Here is a 22,142-nt window from a genome sequence, read left to right as displayed (position 1 = left end):
TTTTATATAATTTTTTGTGGGGGGGGTCAGGCTCAGTATTTTTTTCAATATAATTTTTTTGTGTGGGGGGGGTCAGGCTCAGGATTTTTTAAATATAATTTTTTTGTGTGGGGGGGTCAGGCTCAGGATTTTATATATATTTTGGGGGGGGTCAGGCTCAGGATTTTTTTATATAATTTTTTTGTGGGTGGGGGGGTCAGGCTCAGGATTTTTTAATATAATTTTTTGTGTGGGGGGGTCAGGCTCAGGATTTTTTATATAATTTTTTGTGGGGGGGGTCAGGCTCAGGATTTTTTTCAATATAATTTTTTTGTGTGGGGGGGTCAGGCTCAGGATTTTTTTAATATAATTTTTTTGTGTGGGGGGGTCAGGCTCAGGATTTTATATATATTTTGGGGGGGGTCAGGCTCAGGATTTTTAAAATATAATTTTTTTTGTGGGTGGGGGGGTCAGGCTCAGGATTTTTTAAATATAATTTTGTGTGTGTGTGGGGGGTCAGGCTCAGGATTTTTTTTTATATAATATTTTGTGTGTGTGGGGTGGGTCAGGCTCAGGATTTTATATATATATTTTTTTGGGGGGGTCAGGCTGAGGATTTTGTATATAATTTTTTTGTGGAGGGGGATCAGGCTCAGGATTTTATATATATTTTTTGGGTGGGGGGTCAGGCTCAGGATTTATATTATTTTTTTGTGTGTGGGGGGTCAGGCTCAGGATTTTATACATTTTTTGGGGGGGGGGCTCAGGCTCAGGATTTTTTTATATAATTTTACTGTGGGGGGGGTCAGGCTCAGGATTTTATATATATTTTTTGGGGGGGTGGGGGTCAGGCTCAGGATTTTTTTATATATAATTTTGTGTGTGTGTGTGTGGGAGGGGGGTCAGGCTCCGGATTTTTTAATATAATTTTTTTGTGGGGGGGGGGGGGGGGGGGTCAGGCTCAGGATTTTATATACATTTCATGGGGGGGGGTCAGGCTCAGGATTTTTTTTTTTTGGGGGGTGGGGGGGTCAGGCTCAGGATTTTATATACATTTCATGGGGGGGGGGGTCAGGCTCAGGATTTTTTTTGAGGGGGGGGCAGCCTCAGAATTTTTTTTGTACTTTAAGCCCTGAAAAAGATGACTTTATTATATAATTTTTTAATGTAAAAAAAAAAATTTATGTAAAATTTTTTTTAAAAATTAAAATGACAAAAAATAGTTTTAAGAGAGAGAAAAGACGTGATTTTTGTTTTTGGACTAATATATATATATATGGGGGGGGGGGCATAAATGTAGGCCAGTGTTATTCCTCATCCTTTTACCTAAGGTGTGTTGTGTTTGTGTAACATGAAATGCTCAACTCCTAAGCTCATTAAGCTCAAGTCTTTTCATATTTTGACAATTGGAGAAACGTGTTGCCAATTTAACTTTGCACCGTGCACACCAACCTTTTTACCACCAGCTTCCGACTCTTCTTATTGTTTACCGGATGCCTCTTCTTTGGGAGCCTTTTGGGGTCTTTAGTTGAAGCGCGACGCTTTTTGTGGGGGGGGGGGGGGGCAGGACTCGCTTGTTATAAAGCCTCAGACCTAAATGTCAATCAAGGCTGTTTTTCTTCCAGCCCAGACACTTGAGGAATTTTGAGGGAGGGCGAGACACACACACACACACACACACACACACACACACACACACACACACACACAGCTTGGTGATGTTCAAAAGCACATTTAAACATTCAATACAAAAGTGTATTTCTTCTGGAAGTGGCCATTTTTTTTATTTTTTTATTTTTTAACAACTTAACTGATGTTGTCAAGTTGGTCTACAACAGCGGTTCCCAAAGTGTGGCGCGCCTGGAGCTGTGTCATAAGGGGTACGTGAATGAAACATTGAAAAACACTCCAAATTCCACGTGCGCCTGAACGCTTCACAGTGCAAGGAGACAGAGCGAGAAATTGTTCTTTGCTCTGTGTACATCATATACCAAGCGGTATTTAGTTTTTGGAAGGTTTCGTGTAACTATACTATGTTAGCATGTTAGCATTTTAGCTAATTTACTACTTATGTCTAAAGGGAAATACACACATGGCATGATGTCGGGACACTATGGGACTGTCTTAACACTTTATGGACTTGGTGCTTTCTTGCTAGATGCTACCATGCTAACGCTTAGCATGTTAGCATTTTAGCTAATTTACTCATGTCTAAAGGCAAATACACACACGGCATGATTTCGGGACACTATGGGACCGCCTGAACACTTTTGGGACCCGGTACCTTCTTGCTAGATGCTACCATGCTAACATTTAGCATGTTAGCATTTTAGCTAATTTACTCATTTATAAAACCAAATACACACACGGCATGATTTCGGGACACTATGGGACCGCCTGAACACTTTTGGGACCTGGTACCTTCTTGTTAGATGCTACCATGCTAACATTTAGCATGTTAGCATTTTAGCTAATTTACTCATTTATAAAGCCAAATACACAGCATGATTTCGGGACACTATGGGACCGTCTGAACACTTTCGGGACCTGATACCTTCTTGCTAGATGCTACCAAGCTCGCTCTGAGCATGTTAGCATTTTAGCTAATTTACTCATTTATAAAGCCAAATACACACACGGCATGATTTCGGGACACTATGGGACCGCATGAACACTTTTGGGACCTGGTACCTTCTTGCTAGATGCTACCATGCTAACATTTAGCCTGTTAGCATTTTAGCTAATTTACTCATTTATAAAGCCAAATACACACACAGCATGATTTCGGGACACTATGGGACGGCCTGAACACCTTTGGGACCTGGTACCTTCTTGCTAGATGCTACCATGTTAACATTTTGCATGTTAGCATTTTAGCTAATTTACTCATTTATAAAGCCAAATACACAGCATGATTTCGAGACACTATGGGACCGTCTGAACACTTTTGGGACCTGGTACCTTCTTGCTAGATGCTACCAAGCTCGCTCTGAGCATGTTAGCATTTTAGCTAATTTACTCATTTATAAAGCCAAATACACACATGGCATGATTTCGGGACACTATGGGACCGCCTGAACACGTTTGGGACCTGGTACCTTCTTGCTAGATGCTACCATGCTAACGTTTAGCATGTTAGCATTTCAGCTAATTTACTCATTTATAAAGCCAAATACACACACTGCATGATTTCGGGACACTATGGGACCGCCTGAACACTTTTGGGACCTGGTACCTTCTTGCTAGATGCTAGAGCATGTTAGCATTTTAGCTAATTTGCCGCTCTCTAAAGGCAAATACACACATGGCATGATGTAGGTATGCTATAGGACTGCCTCTTCACTTTTGAGACTCGGCGCTTTCTTTTTAGCTGCTACCGTGCTAACTGTTAGCATGTTGGCATTTTAGCATTTCAGCTTTGTCGCTCAATTCCTCGTCTAATGTACGCACGGCATTACTGGGCGGCACGGCACGGCAGACACCGGGCCCCGAGGTTCACAGCACAGGTGGCAAACCCGGAGATGCCAGCAAATGCCACGCCGGCTCGCCATGCCAGCAGCAAACGATGCGTGACGTTCACATGCAGTCCCGTTATAACGTGTTTATGAGCAAGGTCAAACGGGTAGCGGCCGATCTATTTGTAGCTTGAATGTATGGGAAACACCGGACTCTTGATAAGGGATTGATAATTGTGGCATTTAATGGGAGTTTGTTATTAGATCCATCAAAAAATGTATTTTTTTGTCCAGTTTATTTGATTTTTGTAAATTTTTTTGTTTCTACCCTTCTCTTTTCTTTAGCCGGCTCGATGCTAACCATATTACCACGGTCCCAGACGACAGTTTTGAGGGTCTTCAGCAACTGCGCCATCTCTGGTTGGATGACAACAACCTGACAGAGGTCCCCGTTGACTCTCTGAGGCACCAGGCAAACCTACAAGCGCTGACGTTGGCCCTCAACCGCATCTTGTACATACCAGACAACGCCTTTGCAAACCTCACCAGTCTGGTTGTTTTGTAAGTTGCATCAGTTCCGCTTTTCTAATTGTCATTTCAATTGAATCAAAAGATACCCGTCACTCATAATGTCCGTGGACATATCGGAGCTTAGTATGTGAGTTTCCTGAGTTTTTTTTACTTTTTTACTTTTTTTATTTCTTTATTTTCCTGGAAGTCGTGCTAGGTTTCCTGAAAATATATGATTAAAAAAAAATAGTCCAACAGGAACAACCTGATGGTTTACTTTGTATAGCATTAAGTGAGACACTGACTATTGCTGTTTGGTATACAGCGAGTGGCAACAAACGATTAAAAAAATATATTTATTTCAATAACTAAACTGTAAAATCAGGCTTTTATTTAATTTTAATTTTAATTTTAATTTTAATTTTAATTTTAATTTTAATTTTAATTTTAATTTTAATTTTAATTTTAATTTTAATTTTAATTTTAATTTTAATTTTAATTTTAATTTTAATTTTAATTTTAATTTTTTCATTCATTCATTTTCTACCGCTTTTTCCTCACAAGGGTCGCTGGGGTGCTGGAGCCTATCCCAGCTGCCTTCGGTCAAGAGGCGGGTTACACCCTGGACTGGTCACCAGCCAATCACAGGGCTTTATTTTATTTTATTTTATTTTATTTTATTTTATTTTATTTTATTTTATTTTATTTTATTTTATTTTATTTTATTTTATTTTATTTTATTTTATTTTATTTTATTTTATTTTATTTTATTTTATTTTATTTTATTTTATTTTATTCACAAGAGTCGCGGGGGTGCTGGAGCCTATCCCAGCTGCCTTCGGGCAAGAGGCGGGGTACACCCTGGACTGGTCGCTACCCAATTACAGGGCTTTATTTTATTTTATTTTATTTTATTTTATTTTATTTTATTTTATTTTATTTTATTTTATTTTATTTTATTTTATTTTATTTTATTTTATTTTATTTTATTTTATTTTATTTTATTTTATTTTATTTTATTTTATTTTATTTTATTTTATTATTGGACATTCAATGTCTTATATGGTGTTAATAACTTTTGTCTTTTTATTTTTTTTTAAGGCATCTTCACAACAACAGAATTAAGGAAATTGGCGGCAAATGTTTTACTGGTCTTGTGAACCTAGAAACACTGTAAGTTGCTGGTTAATGTGTATTGTGTGTGTGTGTATCGTGTGTGTATTGTGTGAGATTGGGAATGCGTGCGTATGCGTGCACGTGCGAACAGTTTCCCCCGCCCGCCTCCGCTCCGCTCCTCCAGACATCATTGTCTCCACTTCCTCCTGTAATTGCTCGAGAATAAATAGAGCAAAGTACATGATGCTTATCAAATCTGCCCTCCCACTGTTTGCTTCTTCCTGTCGCATAGCCATTAAAAAAAAAAAAAATCTATCTGAAAGGCAAACTCCTTCTTCCCAATACAATGTAGCACCTTTTGTATTTGCATATTTTGTAATATAAAATATGCAAATTTTCCGATTTTGCTCTTTGGTCCACTTGCAACTAGTCTTTTGTCCCTTTTGGGAAAACTCGGGCCAAATATTATGCTCATTTTCCTCCCCTTTTTATATTTGAGTTGTGGTTTCCTGTAGAGCAGCTACACACAATAACCCACACAAAAAAACTTTTAGCAGATCTTCCAGAATCGGCACCTATTCCGGCTGTATTTCCTTTTCATTTGTGCTTCCTGTCAAAACGGTCATTTTTAATTTATTCCTATAAACTATGAACCATAAGTCTTGCCCCTCTGTTGTGGTTTCCTGTAGAGCAGCTACACACAATAACCCCCACAAAAAAAACTTTTAGCAGATCTTCCAGAATCGGCACCTATTCCGGCTGTATTTCCTTTTGATTTGTGCTTCCTGCCAAAATGGTCTGTTTTTGTAAATTTATTCCTATAAACTATGAACCATAAGTCTTGCCCCTCTGTTGTGGTTTCCTGTAGAGCAGCTCCACACAATAACCCACAAAAAAAAAACTTTTTGCAGATCTTCCAGAATCTGCACCTATTCTGGTTGTATTTCCTTTTCATTTGTGCTTCCTGCCAAAACGGTCTGTTTTTAATTTATTCCTATAAACTATGAACAATAAGTCTACCCCACTGTTGTGGTTTCCTGTAGAGCAGCTCCACACAATAACCCACAAAAAAAAAAACTTTTTGCAGATCTTCCAGAATCTGCACCTATTCCGGCTGTATTTTTTTTTATTTGTGCTTCCTGCCAAAATGGTCTGTTTTTTTGAATTTATTCCTATAAACTATGAACAATAAGTCTCCCCCACTGTTGTCGTTTCCTGTAGAGCAGCTCCACACAATAACCCACACAAAAAAAACTTTTAGCAGATCTTCCAGAATCTGCACCTATTCCGGCTGTATTTCCTTTTTAACTCATATTTTTAAACTTTTCGAATGATTTTTATCTTTTTAGTCCTATTTTATGCTTTTAGTTTTTAGCTTTTAACTCCAGTATTTCCTCAGGGGGGTGGTCCTCCACACTGGGGGCTGTGTCGGGGTCTGCTGAGGGGGTGCCATTCTTGGGTGCCTTCGACCCGGCCGGCTGGGGGTCCCTCCCTTTTAATGTGGGAGTCCGCCCGTGTGTCAGAGTCGGGGGCGGGGGGCCCGGGTGCTGGTCTTTCCAGTGTGCACGGCCCCAAAGGTGGCGTTTCCTTGATCCTCAGTGCGATACCATGTCTCCCTACTGTGTGTGATTGTGCGTGTGTGTGTTGTTTTTAATTCTGTATAGCACTTTGTGTTGCATGTGTTTGTAGGAAAAGTGCTATACAAATAAAGTTGATTTTGATTTCTCATTGCAGAGATCTTAACTTCAACAACCTGGTTGTTTTCCCCAAGGCGATAGAGGCATTGCCCAAGCTGAAAGAATTGTAAGTATATCACTCTTGACATGTGACATGTCAGTCGGTTGAATCGACCACAAGCGATTTGATGTTAAAAAAAAAAAAAAAAAAAAAAAAAAAAAAAAAACAAGGGTTCCAGGACGGAACCTTGTGGGACACCAAAATATTTGGTGCGTTGTGTGAACTGTAATGATGGACCACAACCGGACGACGTCCGTTTTTTGTGGAGAGGGCTGCATGCGGTAAGAGTGATCAGCGCGCAGGCCACACACAGCTAGGAGACCCCGAGTTCAATTCCACCCTCGACCATCTCGGTGTGGAGTTAGCATGTTCTCCACAAAAACATGCTAGGTTAATTAGCGACCTCCACACACACACACGCAATCACATCACACTGACACAATTTAGTAAAGTGTTAAAAGCAAGCTAACTCTATTACTTGTGAAAACGCGCCCTTGATGTGATTCAACAGTCGGGGCGGGGTACGGGTCCAACACAAAGCTGCCCACGGCGGATGCCTGACTGTAAATCATGCGGTGGAAAAATACATCGGCGAACCCACGGCCGATACCGATACAAGGAAAAAAAAAATGCAAATATCGTATCGGTCGATCCTTCGTTATGAGGCTACGTACTTAAATCACACAACACAAAGTCAAAGTCATCCAAGTCATTTAACAAGTCTGAATTGGCAATCCCGTATCGCCAATTCAGACTTGTTAAATTCAGCGTCATAAACAATACCGGGTGGTATACGGCGTGGTCGTTTATGCCGCTCCCTCGCTCTGCACGTGGGTGGTCTGCTTCTGTGCGGTGTGCAACACAATACCGTATATATACGCGACACGGTGTAATTATGAGGATTGAACGTCAACATCAGAGATTCGAATCAATGCCGTACAAGTACAAAATGAAAGTTTCATAACATGTATTGGCTTTTTTTTTTTATTATTATTATTTTTTCCCTTTTCCTCCAGGGGGTTTCACAGCAACGACATTGCTTCGATACCTGAAGGAGCTTTCCAGAACAACCCGCTGCTGAGAACCATGTAAGACAGGGTTCTCAAACTCAATTTACCCGGGGGCCACTGGAGCTAGGGTCTGGGCAAGGCTTGGCCGCATCAGGTTTTAAAAAAAAAAATAAATAAATAAAAATAAAAAAAAATAAAAAATAAAAAAACAGGAAAAATATTAAAAAAATTATTAAAAACAGGAAAAATATACAAACTTTTTCAGTGCTTTGGTTCCGTTTTTCTACAATAAAAGCTCTGATAAAACATTCCACTGTTCTCAAGTATATTCCACTGTCCCTCCTTGCAGACATTTCTATGACAACCCTCTGACCTTCGTGGGTGCTACAGCTTTCCAGAACTTGTCTGACCTCCACTCCTTGTAAGTCACTTATTTTACCGTCTTAATAGCCGTCTCATCGATGTCTAACCTCGAAACAACATTTACCCCCCCCAATTTGTTTTCAGGATGCTTCGAGGGGCCGGAATGATGCGTGACTTCCCGGTCCTCACGTGGACTAACAACCTGGAGAGCCTGTGAGGGGGAACACGAATGCTTAAATTGGTCCTCGGGTGGTTGGCTGATGACATTTGTTTGTTTGTTTGTTCCCAGGACGCTGTCAGGAACCAAGATATCGGCCATCCCCGCCGATCTGTGCGACGATCTCAAGCTGCTTCGGACACTGTGAGAAATTCCGTCAACTTGATAATATTACGACCGAATTGCAACGTATTTCTTGTGAAATGATGGCGTTGTCTTAAAGTTCCCCTCCTGATAATACAACCCGTTTTTGTTCCAAAAATTCAAAATTGACTCCAACATTAGCGTTGGTATTATAAACTTATACCCCCCCTCGACCCTCCCACACACACACAAAAATATATATATCGTCCAAAAATAAAAATCACGTCTTACATATTCTTTTTTTAAAACAATTTTTGTCATTTTTATTTTAATTTTTTTAAACATTTACATTTATCATTAAAAAAAATTAAGTCATCTTATTCAGGGCTTAAATTAAAAAAAAAAAATCCTGACCCTGACCCCCCAAAAAAAAAAAAATCCTGAGCCTGACCCCCCCACCCACAAAAAATATAAAAAAATCCTGAGCCTGACTCCCCCCCCCCCCCCCAAAAAAAAAAAATTATAAAATATATATATATAGTCCAAAAATAAAAATCAAGTCTTGCATATTCTTTTTTAAAACTATTTTTATCATTTTTACATTTTCAATAAAAATAAAGTCTTCTTATTCAGGGCTTAAAGTACAAAAAAAATCCTGAGCCTGCCCCCCCCCCAAAAAAAAAAATAAAAAATAAAATAATATATACATATAGTCCAAAAAAAAAAATTAAATTAAATTTTTTTTGTACTTTTTCCATGAAAATAAAGTCTTCTTATTCAGGACTTAAAGTACAAAAAAAATTCGGAACCCCCCCCCAAACATTTACATTTAACATAAAAAAAAGTCATCTTATTCAGGGCTTAAAGTAAAAAAAAAATTCCTGACCCCCCCAACCCCCCCAAAAAATACATAAAAATAAAAATAAAATCCTGAGCCTGACCCCCCCAAAAAATTTATAAAAAATATATATAGTCCAAAAATAAAAATCACAGCTTATATTTTTTAAAACATTTTTTGTCACTTTTATTTAATTTTTTTTAAACATTTACATTTAACATTTAAAAAAAATAAGTCATCTTATTCAGGGCTTAAAGTAAAAAAAAAATCCTGACCCTGACCCCCCCCCCCCCAAAAAGAATAAAATCCTGAGCCTGACTCCCCCGCAAAAAATTAATAAAATATATATATATATAGTCCAAAAATAAAAATCACGTCTTACATATTCTTTTTTAAAACAATTTTTATGATTTTTATTTTTTTTTACATTTTCAATAAAAATAAAGTAATCTTATTCAGGGCTTAAAGTAAAAAAAAAATTCCTGACCCCCCCACCCCTCCAAAAAATAAATAAAAATAAAATAAAATCCTGAGCCTGACTCCCCCGCAAAAAATTAATAAAATATATATATATATATATATATATATAGTCCAAAAATAAAAATCATGTCTTACATATTCTTTTTTAAAACTATTTTTATGATTTTTATTTTTTTTACATTTTCAATAAAAAGTCTTCTTATTCAGGGCTTAAAGTAAAAAAAAAATCCTGACCCCACCACCCCCCCAAAAAAAAAAATAAAAATAAAATAAAATCCTGAGCCTGACCCCCCCGCAAAAAATTAATAATATATATATATAGTCCAAAAATAAAAATCACGTCTTACATATTCTTTTTTAAAACTATTTTTATGATTTTTATTTTTTTTACATTTTCAATAAAAATAAAGTCTTCTTATTCAGGGCTTAAAGTAAAAAAAAAAAAAATTCCTGACCCCCCACCCCCAAAAAAAATAAATAAAAATAAAATAAAATCCTGAGCCTGACCCCCCCGCAAAAAATTAATAAAATATATATATAGTCCAAAAATAAAAATCACGTCTTACATATTCTTTTTTAAAACTATTTTTATGATTTTTATTTTTTTTTACATTTTCAATAAAAATAAAGTCCTCTTATTCAAGGCTTAAAGTAAAAAAAAAATCCTGACCCCCCCCACCCCCCCAAAAAAATAAATAAAAATAAAATCCTGAGCTTGACCCCCCCAAAAAATATATAAAAAATATATATAGTCCAAAAATAAAAATCACAGCTTACATTTTTTAAAACATTTTTTGTCATTTTTATTTTATTTTATTTTTTTTGCATTTCCAATTCCCTGTTTATTGACAAATGTTCCCAGCAAGCTAATTTAGCCTTCTGTGTTCCCATGTTAGAGATCTGTCCTACAACGAGATCAAGGAAGTCCCATCCCTTCAGTCCTGCATCCGACTGCAGGAGATGTGAGTGTTTTTACTGAAGCCATTATTATTCATATTAATACTCTGTTTTGGAAATGTCTTAAAAGTGCCAGATACATATATATTTTCACCAAATAATGTATAATATGTCACTGGGATCTTGTTTTCAATCAACAGAAGCTTTCAGCACAACCAAATTGAGGAAGTTGGCAGGGAAACTTTTCAAGGTCTTCCAGCTCTACGGTTACTGTAAGTCCTTTCAGTCGCACGTACACTACTCACGATAACTTGGGGCTGGTTATTAGAGCCCTGTGGATATGAAATAACACCCCTATAGTCACACTTACACTCATATTATCCAATATAGTAGACCAGGGGTCTCAAACTCAATTTACCTGGGGGCCCACTAGAGCTACCCCCCCCCCCAAAAAAATTTTTTTTAATAAAATATACATATAGTCCGAAAAAAAATCACATCTTACATTTTCTTTTTTAAAACTATTTTTGTCATTTTAATTTTTTTTTTTTTTTACATTTTCAATTTAAAAAAAAAAAAAAAAAAAAATCCTGAGCTTGACCCCCCCCCCCCCCCCCCCCCCCCCCCCCCCCAAAAAAAATGTGGTCGTTACACGTTTTTTTGCAGGACTACCGTGCAGACACTAACAGGAAATGGTGAGGCGTTTAGGTTCATCCGGAAATTTTCCTCCAAAGCCCAAATATCCCCAAATTTATTTATTTTTTTGACTAGCAAACATGCTCACTGCAGACACGGAAATGTTATACACTCTGATTTGTTCCCGTCCCCCCCCCCCCCCCCCCCCATGCAGAGACCTGAGTAGGGGAGCCTGACACCCCCCCCCAAAAAAAAAATTAATAAAATATACATATAGTCCAAAAAAAAAATCACGTCTTACATTTTCTTTTTTAAAACTATTTTTGTCATTTTAATTTTTTTTTTTTTTACATTTTCAATAAAAAGTAAAGTCTTCTTATTCAGGGCGTCAAAAAAATTCCTGAGCCTGACACCCCCCCACCCAAAAAAAAAAAAATTAATAAAATATACATATAGTCCAAAAAAAAAATCATGTCTTACATTTTCTTTTTTAAAACAATTTTTGTCATTTTAATTTTTTTTAATTTTTTTTTACATTTTCAATAAAAAGTAAAGTCTTCTTATTCAGGGCGTAAAAAAAATTCCGGAGCCTGACCCCCCCCCCAAAAAAATGTGGTCGTTACACGTTTTTTTGCGGGACTACCGTGCAGACACTAACAGGAAATGGTGAGGCGTTTAGGTTCATCCGGAAATTTTGCTCCAAAGCCCAAATAGCCCCAATTTTTTTTTTTTTTTTGACTAGCAAACATGCTCACTCCAAACACGGAAATGTTATACTTTCTGATGTGTTCCCGTTTCCCCCTCCCCCCATGCAGAGACCTGAGTAGGAATAAAATCCGAGTCATTCACAGCAACGCTTTCCTCGGCCTCGCCTCGCTCGCCAACCTGTGAGTACGACTCCGTTACCGTCAGGAGAAAAGCGTTAATGTGAAGTCATTTGGGGTCAACGCGGTTCCTTGCAGGGACCTGAGTATGAACTCGCTGACTGTGCTTCCGACGGCCGGACTGAGCGCGCTCAGTCAACTGAAACTCTCAGGGAATCCTCGGATGAAAAATGTGCTGACGGTGAGGCAGTTACCCAAACTCAGGTGAGGACAAACGCAAATATTAGCACAAAATATGACACAAAAAGGGGGGGTACTGTTGTGAGAGTTAAATCATCATAATCATATTTTCTTTCATAATGAAACTTATTTTTCTTCTTTTTTTTCCATGAGGGTGTTTTCAGTCATTAAAATTACTGCTTAGTTTCAACTTAATAATATTATGACGTAATTACATCTTATTTCTTGTAAAATTATGGCATTGTCTTAAAGTACTACTTTTTTCCCCTCCTGTTTTTGTTCCAAAAATTCCAAATTGACTCTCCAATATTAGTGTTAGTATTATAAACTTAAATACCCCCCCCCACACTCACAGAAAAAAAATATAGTAATAATAATAAAAATCACGTATTCTTTTTTTTAACTATTTTTGTCATTTTAATAAAAAAAAACAAACATTTAAATTCAACCAAAAAAAAATTAAGTCATCTTATTCAGGGCTTCAGTACAAGAAAAATCCTGAGCCTGACCCCTCCCCCAAAAATTAATTAAAAAAATATATATATAGTCCAAAATTAAAAATCACATCTTAGATTTTCTTTTTTAAAATTATTTTTGTCATTTTAATAAAAAAAATAAAAAATTAAAAAATATATTTTTTTAATTCATTCTTCTTATTCAGGGCTTAAAGTACGAAAAAAATCCTGAGCCTGACCCCTCCCCCAAAAATTAATAAAAAAAATATATATATATAGTCCAAAATTAAAAATCACATCTTAGATTTTCTTTTTTAAAATTATTTTTGTCATTTTAATAAAAAAAATAAAAAATTAAAATATATATTTTTTTAATTCATTCTTCTTATTCAGGGCTTAAAGTACAAAAAACATCCTGAGCCTACCCCCCCCCCCCCAAAAAAAAAAAACAAAAAAAAAATCATGTCTTATATTTCTTTTTAAAACTATTTTTGTCTTTTTTTTTTACATTTTCAATAAAATAAAGTCTTCTTATTCAGGGCTTAAAGTACAAAAAAATGAGCCTAAGATGACTTTTTTTAAAATTGAAAATGTAAAAAAAAAACAAAACATTTAAAAATCAATTAAAATGACAAAAAAAATAAAAAAAAAAGAAAACGTAAGATGTGATTTTAATTTAAGACTTAATTCTCATAAAATGTATATTCAGGGCTTAAAGTACAAAACAATTCCTGAGCCTGACCCCCCCCCCCCCCAATTTTTTTTTTTAAATAAAATATACATACAATCAAAAAAAAAATTGCTTCGTATATTTTCTTTTTTAAATCTATTTTTGTCATTTTCATTTTTTTTTTACATTTTCAATACAAATAAAGTCTTCTTATTCAGGGCTTAAAGTAAAAAAAAATCCTGAGCCTGACCCCCCCCCCCCCCCAAAAATAAAAATAAAAAATAAAATATACATATAGTCCAAAAAAAAATTCATGTCTTATATTTTCTTATTAAAACTATTTTTGTCATTTTTTTTTTTACATTTTCAATAAAAAGTAAAGTCTCCTTATTCAGGGCTTAAAGTACAAAAAATTCCTGAGCCTAAGATGACTTTATTAAAAACTGAAAATGTAAAAAAAAAAAAAAAAATCAATTAAAATGACAAAAATAATAAAAAAAAAAAAAGAAAACGTAAAATGTGATTTTAATTTATTTTAAGACTTAATTCTCATAACATGTATATTCAGGGCTTAAAGTACAAAACAATTCTTGAGCCTAACCACCCCCCCCCCAAAAAACATTTTTTTAAAAAATAAAATATACATACAATCAAAAAAAAAATCGCGTCGTATATATTTTTTTAAATTTTCAATAAAAATAAAAATGTGATTTTAATTAATTTTAAGACTTTATTCTCATAAATGTATAACTTATTTTTCTTGTATATTTGATACATTGGCATCCGATCCGCTTTGCAGGTCGGTTTCCGTCCCCTACGCCTACCAATGCTGTGCGTTCGTCGGATGCAACTCGGTGACAAGTTCTTCCGAGGAAAGCGACGGGAAGAAAACGCCAGGTGGAAAAAAAACTTCGGCTGCGTTTTCCCTTTCCAGGAAGTAGCGTAACTCCTGTTTTTTTTTTTTTTGTCCTCTTTCAGGCGGACAGGAAGTGGAAAGAGTCTCCATGATTATGCATTGCTCCCCTTCGCCTGGTACGCATTTGACGTTCGTTATCATGGTCGGCGTTTTGACGTGATAACCGTTTTTTTTTTTTCTCGTTTTTCAGGAGCGTTTAAGCCTTGCGAGCATCTTCTGGGCAGCTGGATGATTCGCCTGACGGTTTGGTTCATCTGCCTGTTGTCGCTGGTTTTTAACGTTCTGGTGCTGGTGGCGACGTTCGCGTTCCCGTCGCGTTGCACCTCAAGCCACGCCCACTGGCGGGCCCCGTGCATCCCGCCGGCGAGGTTGCTGATGGGGCTCCTGGCGGCGGCGAATCTGCTGACCGGCGTTTATGTGGGCGTTCTGACGGTGTTGGACGTGGCGACGTGGGGATCCTTCGCCGAGTTCGGCGTGTGGTGGGAAACGGGCGCCGGGTGCCAGTTCGCCGGCGCGCTAGCGGTGTTCTCGTCCGAATGGGCGCTTTTTCTGCTGTCGCTGGCGGCGGTGGAGCGCAGCGTCGCCGTGCGGGATATACTCGGCAAAGCGATGATGTCGCCGAGGAGAAGGGGTTGCTGGAGAGGAGATCGCCGCTTCGGCGTCACCGCCGCGCTGCTGGGGTTGCTCGCCGCGTCGGCGGCGTGCCTGCCTCTCCTGACGTTCGGCGACCGCTCCGTGTCGCCGCTGTGCCTGCCCTTCGCCGGCGCCGAGAGCCCGACTCTGAGCGTCACCGTCGTTCTGGTTCTCGTCAACGCCCTGGCGTACTTGTTCACGGCGGCGGTGTACACGCAGCTGTACTGCCACCTCGGAAGGGTGGAACTCGTGGACCCCGAGCAGACGGGCGCCCTGCGCCATGTCGCCTGGCTCATTTTCACCAACTGCATCTTCTTCTGCCCGGTGGCGGCCTTCTCCTTCGCGCCGCTCTTAACCGGATCCACCGCCGGCAGTCCGGAGATCGCTAAGTCGGTCACGCTTATTTTTTTCCCGCTGCCGGCGTGCGTCAACCCGGTTCTCTACGTTCTCTTCAGCCCCGCCTTCAGGGAGGACTGGCTTCGCCTGCGCGGCTGCGGGCGTTCGAGCGGTGAGGCGAAATCCGCCGACGGGCGCAGAGACGACTACGACGACGGCGGTTCGGAGCTCACCGATAACCGCCGCTCCGCCGCGCACCCCGGCTTCGGATGCGGCGTTTACGCTCAGCTCTGCGGCGAGACGGCGGCGTGCGAAAAGTGCGAGGCGGCGCTGCGTGCCTGCAGACACTTGGTCAAGTCTCACAGTTGTCCCACCCTCCCGACGGGGACTGCGGGGTCAGCGGCGGCGGGGGCGGCCGCCACGTGCCAGCGCGCCGAGGGATTCTGGGCGGAGAGCGTGACGCCGTCCGCTCAGTCCGAGTACGCCGACGAGGGAGACTCCTTCGTGTCCGACAGCTCCGACCAAGTCCAGGCGTGCGGAAGAGCCTGCTTCTGTCAGAGCCGGGCCCCGCCCCTGGTCCGCTACTCCTATAGCATACCTCGAGTCAAAGACTAGCGCTCGCTCACGTAGCGCTCGCTCGCTCACGTGGCGCTCGCCCTGACGATGAATGTGCCAACTGTCCCGGTGAAAGACGCAAGCACTTAGGTTGGTTTTGGAACCGCGTGAACAAACGCATCCGATCATTTAAAGGGAACTTTTTCAGTACGCCGAAGTACGGAGAAAACGTTTTCAAGGTGGTTGCAAAGCGTTGCAAAGCGTTGCAAAACGTTTTCAAGGTGGTTGCAAAGCATTGCAAAGCGTTGCAAAATGTTTTCAAGGTGGTTGCAAAGCGTTGCAAAATGTTTTCAAGGTGGTTGCAAGGAGTTGCAAAATGTTTTCAAAGTGGTTGCAAAGCGTTGCAAAATGTTTTCAAAGTGGTTGCAAAGCGTTGCAAAACGTTTTCAAGGTGGTTGCAAAGCATTGCAAAGCGTTGCAAAACGTTTTCAAGGTGGTTGCAAAGCGTTGCAAAACGTTTTCAAGGTGGTTGCAAAGCGTTGCAAAACGATTTCAAGGTGGTTGCAAAGCGTTGCAAAGCGTTGCAAAATGTTTTCAAGGTGGTTGCAAAGCGTTGCAAAGCGTTGCAAAGCGTTGCAAAGCGTTGCAAAGCGTTGCAAATGTGCCTCGATCACTTTTTAAAGCTTTTTTCATGTAGTTTGAATGAGTCCTGTTAAAAGTTTTATACGCCGTTGTTTGTTTTTTGTTTTTTTTATGTAAATGTAGCAGATGTAATCATTAGCCACGTATACATGGACCCAAATGTTCCGATTGCAATCGGTTTATTTGCTGAAACGGAAAGAATCGAACCTCATTCCCCAAAGAAAAGTGCCAATCCGAATGAATGAACATATAATGGGATTCCCAGGGGTGGAATATTCCTTTCCCGAATCCGATTGAGGTATCTTGTACCCGCTCAAACGGAAAGTTGTCAGGGTGTGCTGAACCCAACACTTTGGATTCTTCGGAAAGAATTTTTCGGAAAGTGACGCACATTCTAAAAAAAATATACTTTAACAAAAATAATATTATGAGCAAAAAAGAGTAATTTTAGTCGACTAAAGTTGAAATATAGAAAAAAGTCGTAATATGAGAAACAAAAAAAAAGTTAGCAATAAAGTCAAAATATGGAATACAAGTTATGTGAAAAAAAATTTACAAGAAAGCTGAAAGTTTGAAAATTAAAAAAAAGTTAATCTTAAAAGAAAAAAGCCAAAATATTCCCTGCCAAAAAAAATTTAAACGAGAAGAAAAGAATAAACTTAAAATAAAAACAATTTAAAAGACATAAAAATGTCATTTTAGTCGCAAAAAGGTGAAATGTCAAAGTAGTCTTCACATAACAACACAAAAAAAATAAGGTTGCTGAAAAGGTTAGTGTTATAACAATAAGTCTAAAATATTAGAACATATTACGAAAAAAAATTTACAAGAAAAAAGTTAAAATTGTTCAAAATAAAATAAAAAAACAAATGGAGAGGAACTGTTGTAATTTTACGATGAAGTGAAAATATTTTAAAAAATTGTAATTGTAAGGTCAGTGTTGTGACAATAAGTCTAAAATATGAGAACATATTACGAGAAAAAAATTTACAAGAAAAAAGTTGAAATTGTTTAAAATAAAATAAAAAAAAACAACTGTTGTAATTTTACGTTGAAGTCAAAATATATTTTTTAAAAAGTTGAATTCAAATGAGAAGAAACTTTTTAAAATTACAAAAAAATTAAAAAATTTTAAAAGACATAAAAATGTCATTTTGGTCGCAAAAAGTTGAAATATCAAAGTAGTCTTCACATAACAACAATAAAAAATAAGGTTGCTGAAAAGGTTAGTGTTATGACAATAAGTCTAAAATATGAGAACATATTACGAGAAAAAATGTACAAGAAAAAAGTTAAAATCGTTTAAAATAAAAAAATCTTTAAAATACATTGTTTAATTAAAACAAATGGGGGGGAAACTAATTTTTACGTTTCTTTACGTTGAAGTCAAAATATTAAAAAAAAGTTGTATTCAAATAAAAGTATTGATATTACAAGAAGAAACTTTTAAAACATTTTAAAATTATAAATAAAATTATTACATAAAAATGTAATTTTAGTACGTTTTACTGGGCATGCCCCATTGACTATTCTGTTTGATTATAGCGGCGCATGTAGACAAGAGATTGGAATATTCCTTTCCGTGTATACCATTTTTTTTTCTTCGGAAAAGTCATTCGGAAAAGCGGGAAAAACTCATGTAAACGTGGCTACGATCTTTCTACCAAAGCAGCCACCCAGACGACGAATGTGATCCTCCATCACGGTTTAAAGCTACAGCTACGTTATTTATTTTTTGGATGGGGGGGGTGAACTTTTTGTGATACACACCATCAACTTTCTTACGATGTCGCAAGCGCTGTTTTCTCGCAGTACAGTTTTTTGTAGCTTTTTGTTGGCAACCTTTTTTTACCTTAAATCATATCAATCCAATAAATCCCTTCCAGAAATACGACTAAAAATAAATTTTATAGAGAAAAATTATTTCCGTATTTTTCGGACTATAAGTCGCACAAGGCCAAAAATGTATAATTAATTAGAAAAAATTATAGAATTTTTTTTACATATTTTCTGTTATTATGTCTACTATAATGTGTAATAGGAATGTAAAATATAATTTCAAAATAATTTTTTAAATTAAAAATTAAATGTTATTTCATGGCTAGATGGCTTTAATAATGTTAAAAAAAAAACACATTTTAGAAGTTCATAACCAGGTTTAATATACTTAAATATGTTTAGAAATAAGGGATTCTACATGGACGAAATTCATGAATGGCCCCTGGGCCATACTTTGGACACCCTGCAGTCGAGACACTATTTTTATTTTATTTTCGAAAAATGTTATTTTCAATGTGGCTCTTAATACGCTGTATTATATGACACATTGGGGAAAAAATATTTAAATTTACGAGGAATTTATCCTTTATTCTCGAAAAAAATTTTTTTAATGCGGCTCTAATTTTTTTTTTTTTATACAACTGAGTATTGGGGCCACATTAAAAAAAAGTTGTAAATTAACTGAAAATAAAAAGTCATACATTAACAAGGGAAAATTCTTTAATTTACGAGAGAATAATGTCGGAAATTTGCGAAATTTTTTATTTAAAAAAAAATTTTTTTTCAATGTGGCTCTAATACTCATTACATTGGGGAAAAAATATTTTAATTTACGAGGAAAAAGTTATAAATTTACGAGTTTATTCTTGTGAATTTATTACTTTATTCTTGAAATATAAAAAAAACATTTTTGCATTTTTTGCGGGTAATTTATTTTACAAACTACTTGACCGAAACCGACAATAAAATAATAAAGAACAGGCGGAATAGGTGTAAGATATGCTAACACAAACACGAAAAATAAACACCAACAGAAAAGATGTCCAGTGTTTATGTAACATAAACATTTTTAAGTCATTTATAAGTCGCTCTGGAGTATAAGTCGCAGGAACAGCCAACCTATGAAAAAAAAAAACTTATAGTCCGGAAAATACGGTATTTTTTTTTGTGAAGATATAAAACGAAGAAGCCAATCAGACTGTGAGCTACGGTATCGCTAATGCGAATGATACCGCGCTACGTATCGGTCCAGGATGTCGGAAATCGGACACGGGCGTTAAGTGGTTTTGTTTGCACTCGGGCTTAAAAATTAATGATTCTTTTCTTAGGCGATGAATCCGAAGTTTTCCATGGAAGTTTGAACGTTTCCCAGCGTGGAATGCTACTCGATTAGCAGTTTTGACGATTGACGAAAACCGATTTTTTTTTTTCCGATTCCGATTTTTCTTCAAAATTCAAATTCTTTACTTCGTACATTTTTTTTTCCGGCCATCTTTATCCGCGATACGCTTTTCGGGGACACGGTTTGCACTTTTGTCATTTTCCGTTTCATTTCACGGTGACTCCCATCACTCCGATATTTTTCCGGAAAAAAGAGTACTGGACGATACGATCTCCTGAAGTGACGTAGCGGTATTGCGTAACTCGCCGACTCGGTGGTCCGTTGTCGGTTTTTGATTGTGTGACGTATCTCTGTAGTCGTAGCGTCTTTAATATTTTTTTTTTTTTATGGTGTAAATTATTTGAACAAAGTCGTCATAGCAACTGGGATGCTACTTAGGAAGCTACCTCCTCAGTTGGAGTCATTAGCGCTTCATTTTGTTTCGTTTGTCATGTTTGAAAATAAGTAATGATTATGGGAGGAATATACGTACGCGTCTTATGTATACTGTGATTTTTTCGTTTTTATTATTTTTTTGATACGGTCTTGTGTAGGGGGGGTAACACTGACTGTCTTGCCCGTGCTATATTTCTTATGTTAATAAACCCCCCGAAGTTTGACCTTGAAACTTTAAACATGACCTTGAAATTTGGGGACTGACAAATTTGAGCGGGATTGGTCGAAAAAAAAACACTGACAACGCCAACTTATGTTACTTTACGACTTGTACGATAATTGTATTTGCTGCATGTGAAAAATTTTTTGAATAGTCGTTTTTTTTTTCCCCCCGATGTGGCTTTAATTTTATGTTTTATACAAACGAGTATTTGGGGCCACATTGGGGGGGGGAAAAATAAATTTTGGGACTAAAGTTGTAAATTAATTAAAATTAAAAAGTCATACTTTAACAAGTGAAAAGTCGAGGGAATAATGTCAGAAATTTTGGACTTTATCCTGTGTGTTTATAACTTTATTCTCGAAAAAAATTTTTTTTAATGTGGCTCTAATTAAAAATTTTTTTTTATACAACTGCGTATTGGGGCCACCTTAAAAAAAAATTGTAAATTAACTGAAAATAAAAAGTCATACTTTAATAAGTGAAAAGTCAAGAGAATAATATCGGAAATTTGAGATTTTATCCTTTGTAAGTTTACAACTTTATTCTCGAAATTTTTTTTTTTTAATGTGGCTCTAATTAAAAAAAATTTTTATACAACTGAGTATTGGGACCACCTTAAAAAAAGTCATACATTAACAAGGGAAAATTCTTAAATTTTACGAGAGAATAATGTTGGAAATTTGCGACTTTATTTTCGAAAATTTTTATTTTCAATGTGGCTCTTAATACTCTGTATTATATGACGCATTGGGGAAAAATATTTAAATTTACAAGGAATTTATCCTTTATTCTCGAAAAAAAAAAATTTATGTGGCTCTAATTAATTTTTTTTATACAACTGAAAAATTTTATTTTCAATGTGGCTCTTAATACTCTGTATTATATGACACAAAAAAATAATAAAATTTCAGAGGAAAAAGTAATAAATTTATTTAGAGTTTTAGAGTTTATTCTTGTGAATTTACTACTTCTATTCTTGAAATATAAAAAAAAAAATTCAATGCCACTCAAATACTAAGTGTTATTTGACGGAATATTAGGACCACGCTGCAAAAAGAATGAGATTTTGGGAATAAATTTGTAAATTTATGAGGGGAAAAAAAGTAATGAAGTGGTAAATTTCCAAGAGAATAAAATTGCAAATTTACAATTTTAAATTTACAATTTTATTCTTTAAATATTAGAATTGGGTTAGATTTCAGTATTGGGATCACATGATCACAAAAGATTGTAAATGTACGTGAAAAAGTAAAGAAATTGAAATTTACGAATTGTACAACTTAAGTTGTAAATTTACGACTTTATCTGGAATTTATTCTCAAAAATATTAATTTTTTTATGTGTCTGTTCTTCTATAATGTAATACTATCTGTGTTATACGACAGAGTATGAGGGCCACCAATTGTAAATTTACAAAGAAAAAATCCAATTTACAAGGAAAATTTTTTTTTCTCATAAATTTACGATTTTGTCAATTTTAAATTTTTTTTTCTCAAAGTCAAATTTTGATGATTTTAATCCTCCGTGCTGTCTGTGATATTACTACTTTTTTTCCTCTCTAGTACCCCGTCGCCGTATGACTTGTACAGTTTGCGCATATGTTTTCCGAAGCATTTTGAACGCAACCCATAGGGGCCGCCACAAATCTCATTTTTAAAATCTCATGTTTAAAAAACGAAACTTTAAGGGGTGGGCTAGTTTTTCCATGATTGTATATTAAAAATAATACGTTGATTTAGTTAATTTCTTGATTGTATTTTTCCATCTGAG

The 22,142-nt window shown here is 36.7% G+C and overlaps 1 protein-coding gene across 1 annotated transcript in view; it reads left to right on the top strand.

Moving 5' to 3' along the window:
• Positions 1-22,053, top strand: part of lgr4 (leucine-rich repeat containing G protein-coupled receptor 4) — a 46,590-nt gene extending 24,537 nt beyond the window's left edge. The window contains exons 5-18 of the mRNA XM_058077039.1: positions 3,780-3,995; positions 5,046-5,117; positions 6,795-6,863; positions 7,814-7,885; positions 8,157-8,228; positions 8,315-8,383; positions 8,460-8,531; positions 10,686-10,751; positions 10,887-10,958; positions 12,138-12,209; positions 12,285-12,410; positions 14,311-14,408; positions 14,490-14,543; positions 14,618-22,053. Coding sequence (XP_057933022.1) covers positions 3,780-3,995; positions 5,046-5,117; positions 6,795-6,863; positions 7,814-7,885; positions 8,157-8,228; positions 8,315-8,383; positions 8,460-8,531; positions 10,686-10,751; positions 10,887-10,958; positions 12,138-12,209; positions 12,285-12,410; positions 14,311-14,408; positions 14,490-14,543; positions 14,618-16,011 — 2,524 coding nt within the window. The 3' untranslated portion in view covers positions 16,012-22,053. The remainder of the gene's footprint in view (positions 1-3,779; positions 3,996-5,045; positions 5,118-6,794; positions 6,864-7,813; positions 7,886-8,156; positions 8,229-8,314; positions 8,384-8,459; positions 8,532-10,685; positions 10,752-10,886; positions 10,959-12,137; positions 12,210-12,284; positions 12,411-14,310; positions 14,409-14,489; positions 14,544-14,617) is intronic.
• The last annotated feature ends 89 nt before the right edge of the window (positions 22,054-22,142 follow it).

This window comes from Doryrhamphus excisus, chromosome 7 (assembly GCF_030265055.1).
Source record: "Doryrhamphus excisus isolate RoL2022-K1 chromosome 7, RoL_Dexc_1.0, whole genome shotgun sequence".
NCBI classification, from domain to species: Eukaryota; Metazoa; Chordata; class Actinopteri; order Syngnathiformes; family Syngnathidae; genus Doryrhamphus; species Doryrhamphus excisus.
Note: the sequence above shows the minus strand (reverse complement) of the source record. Positions and strands in the feature narration are given on the sequence as shown.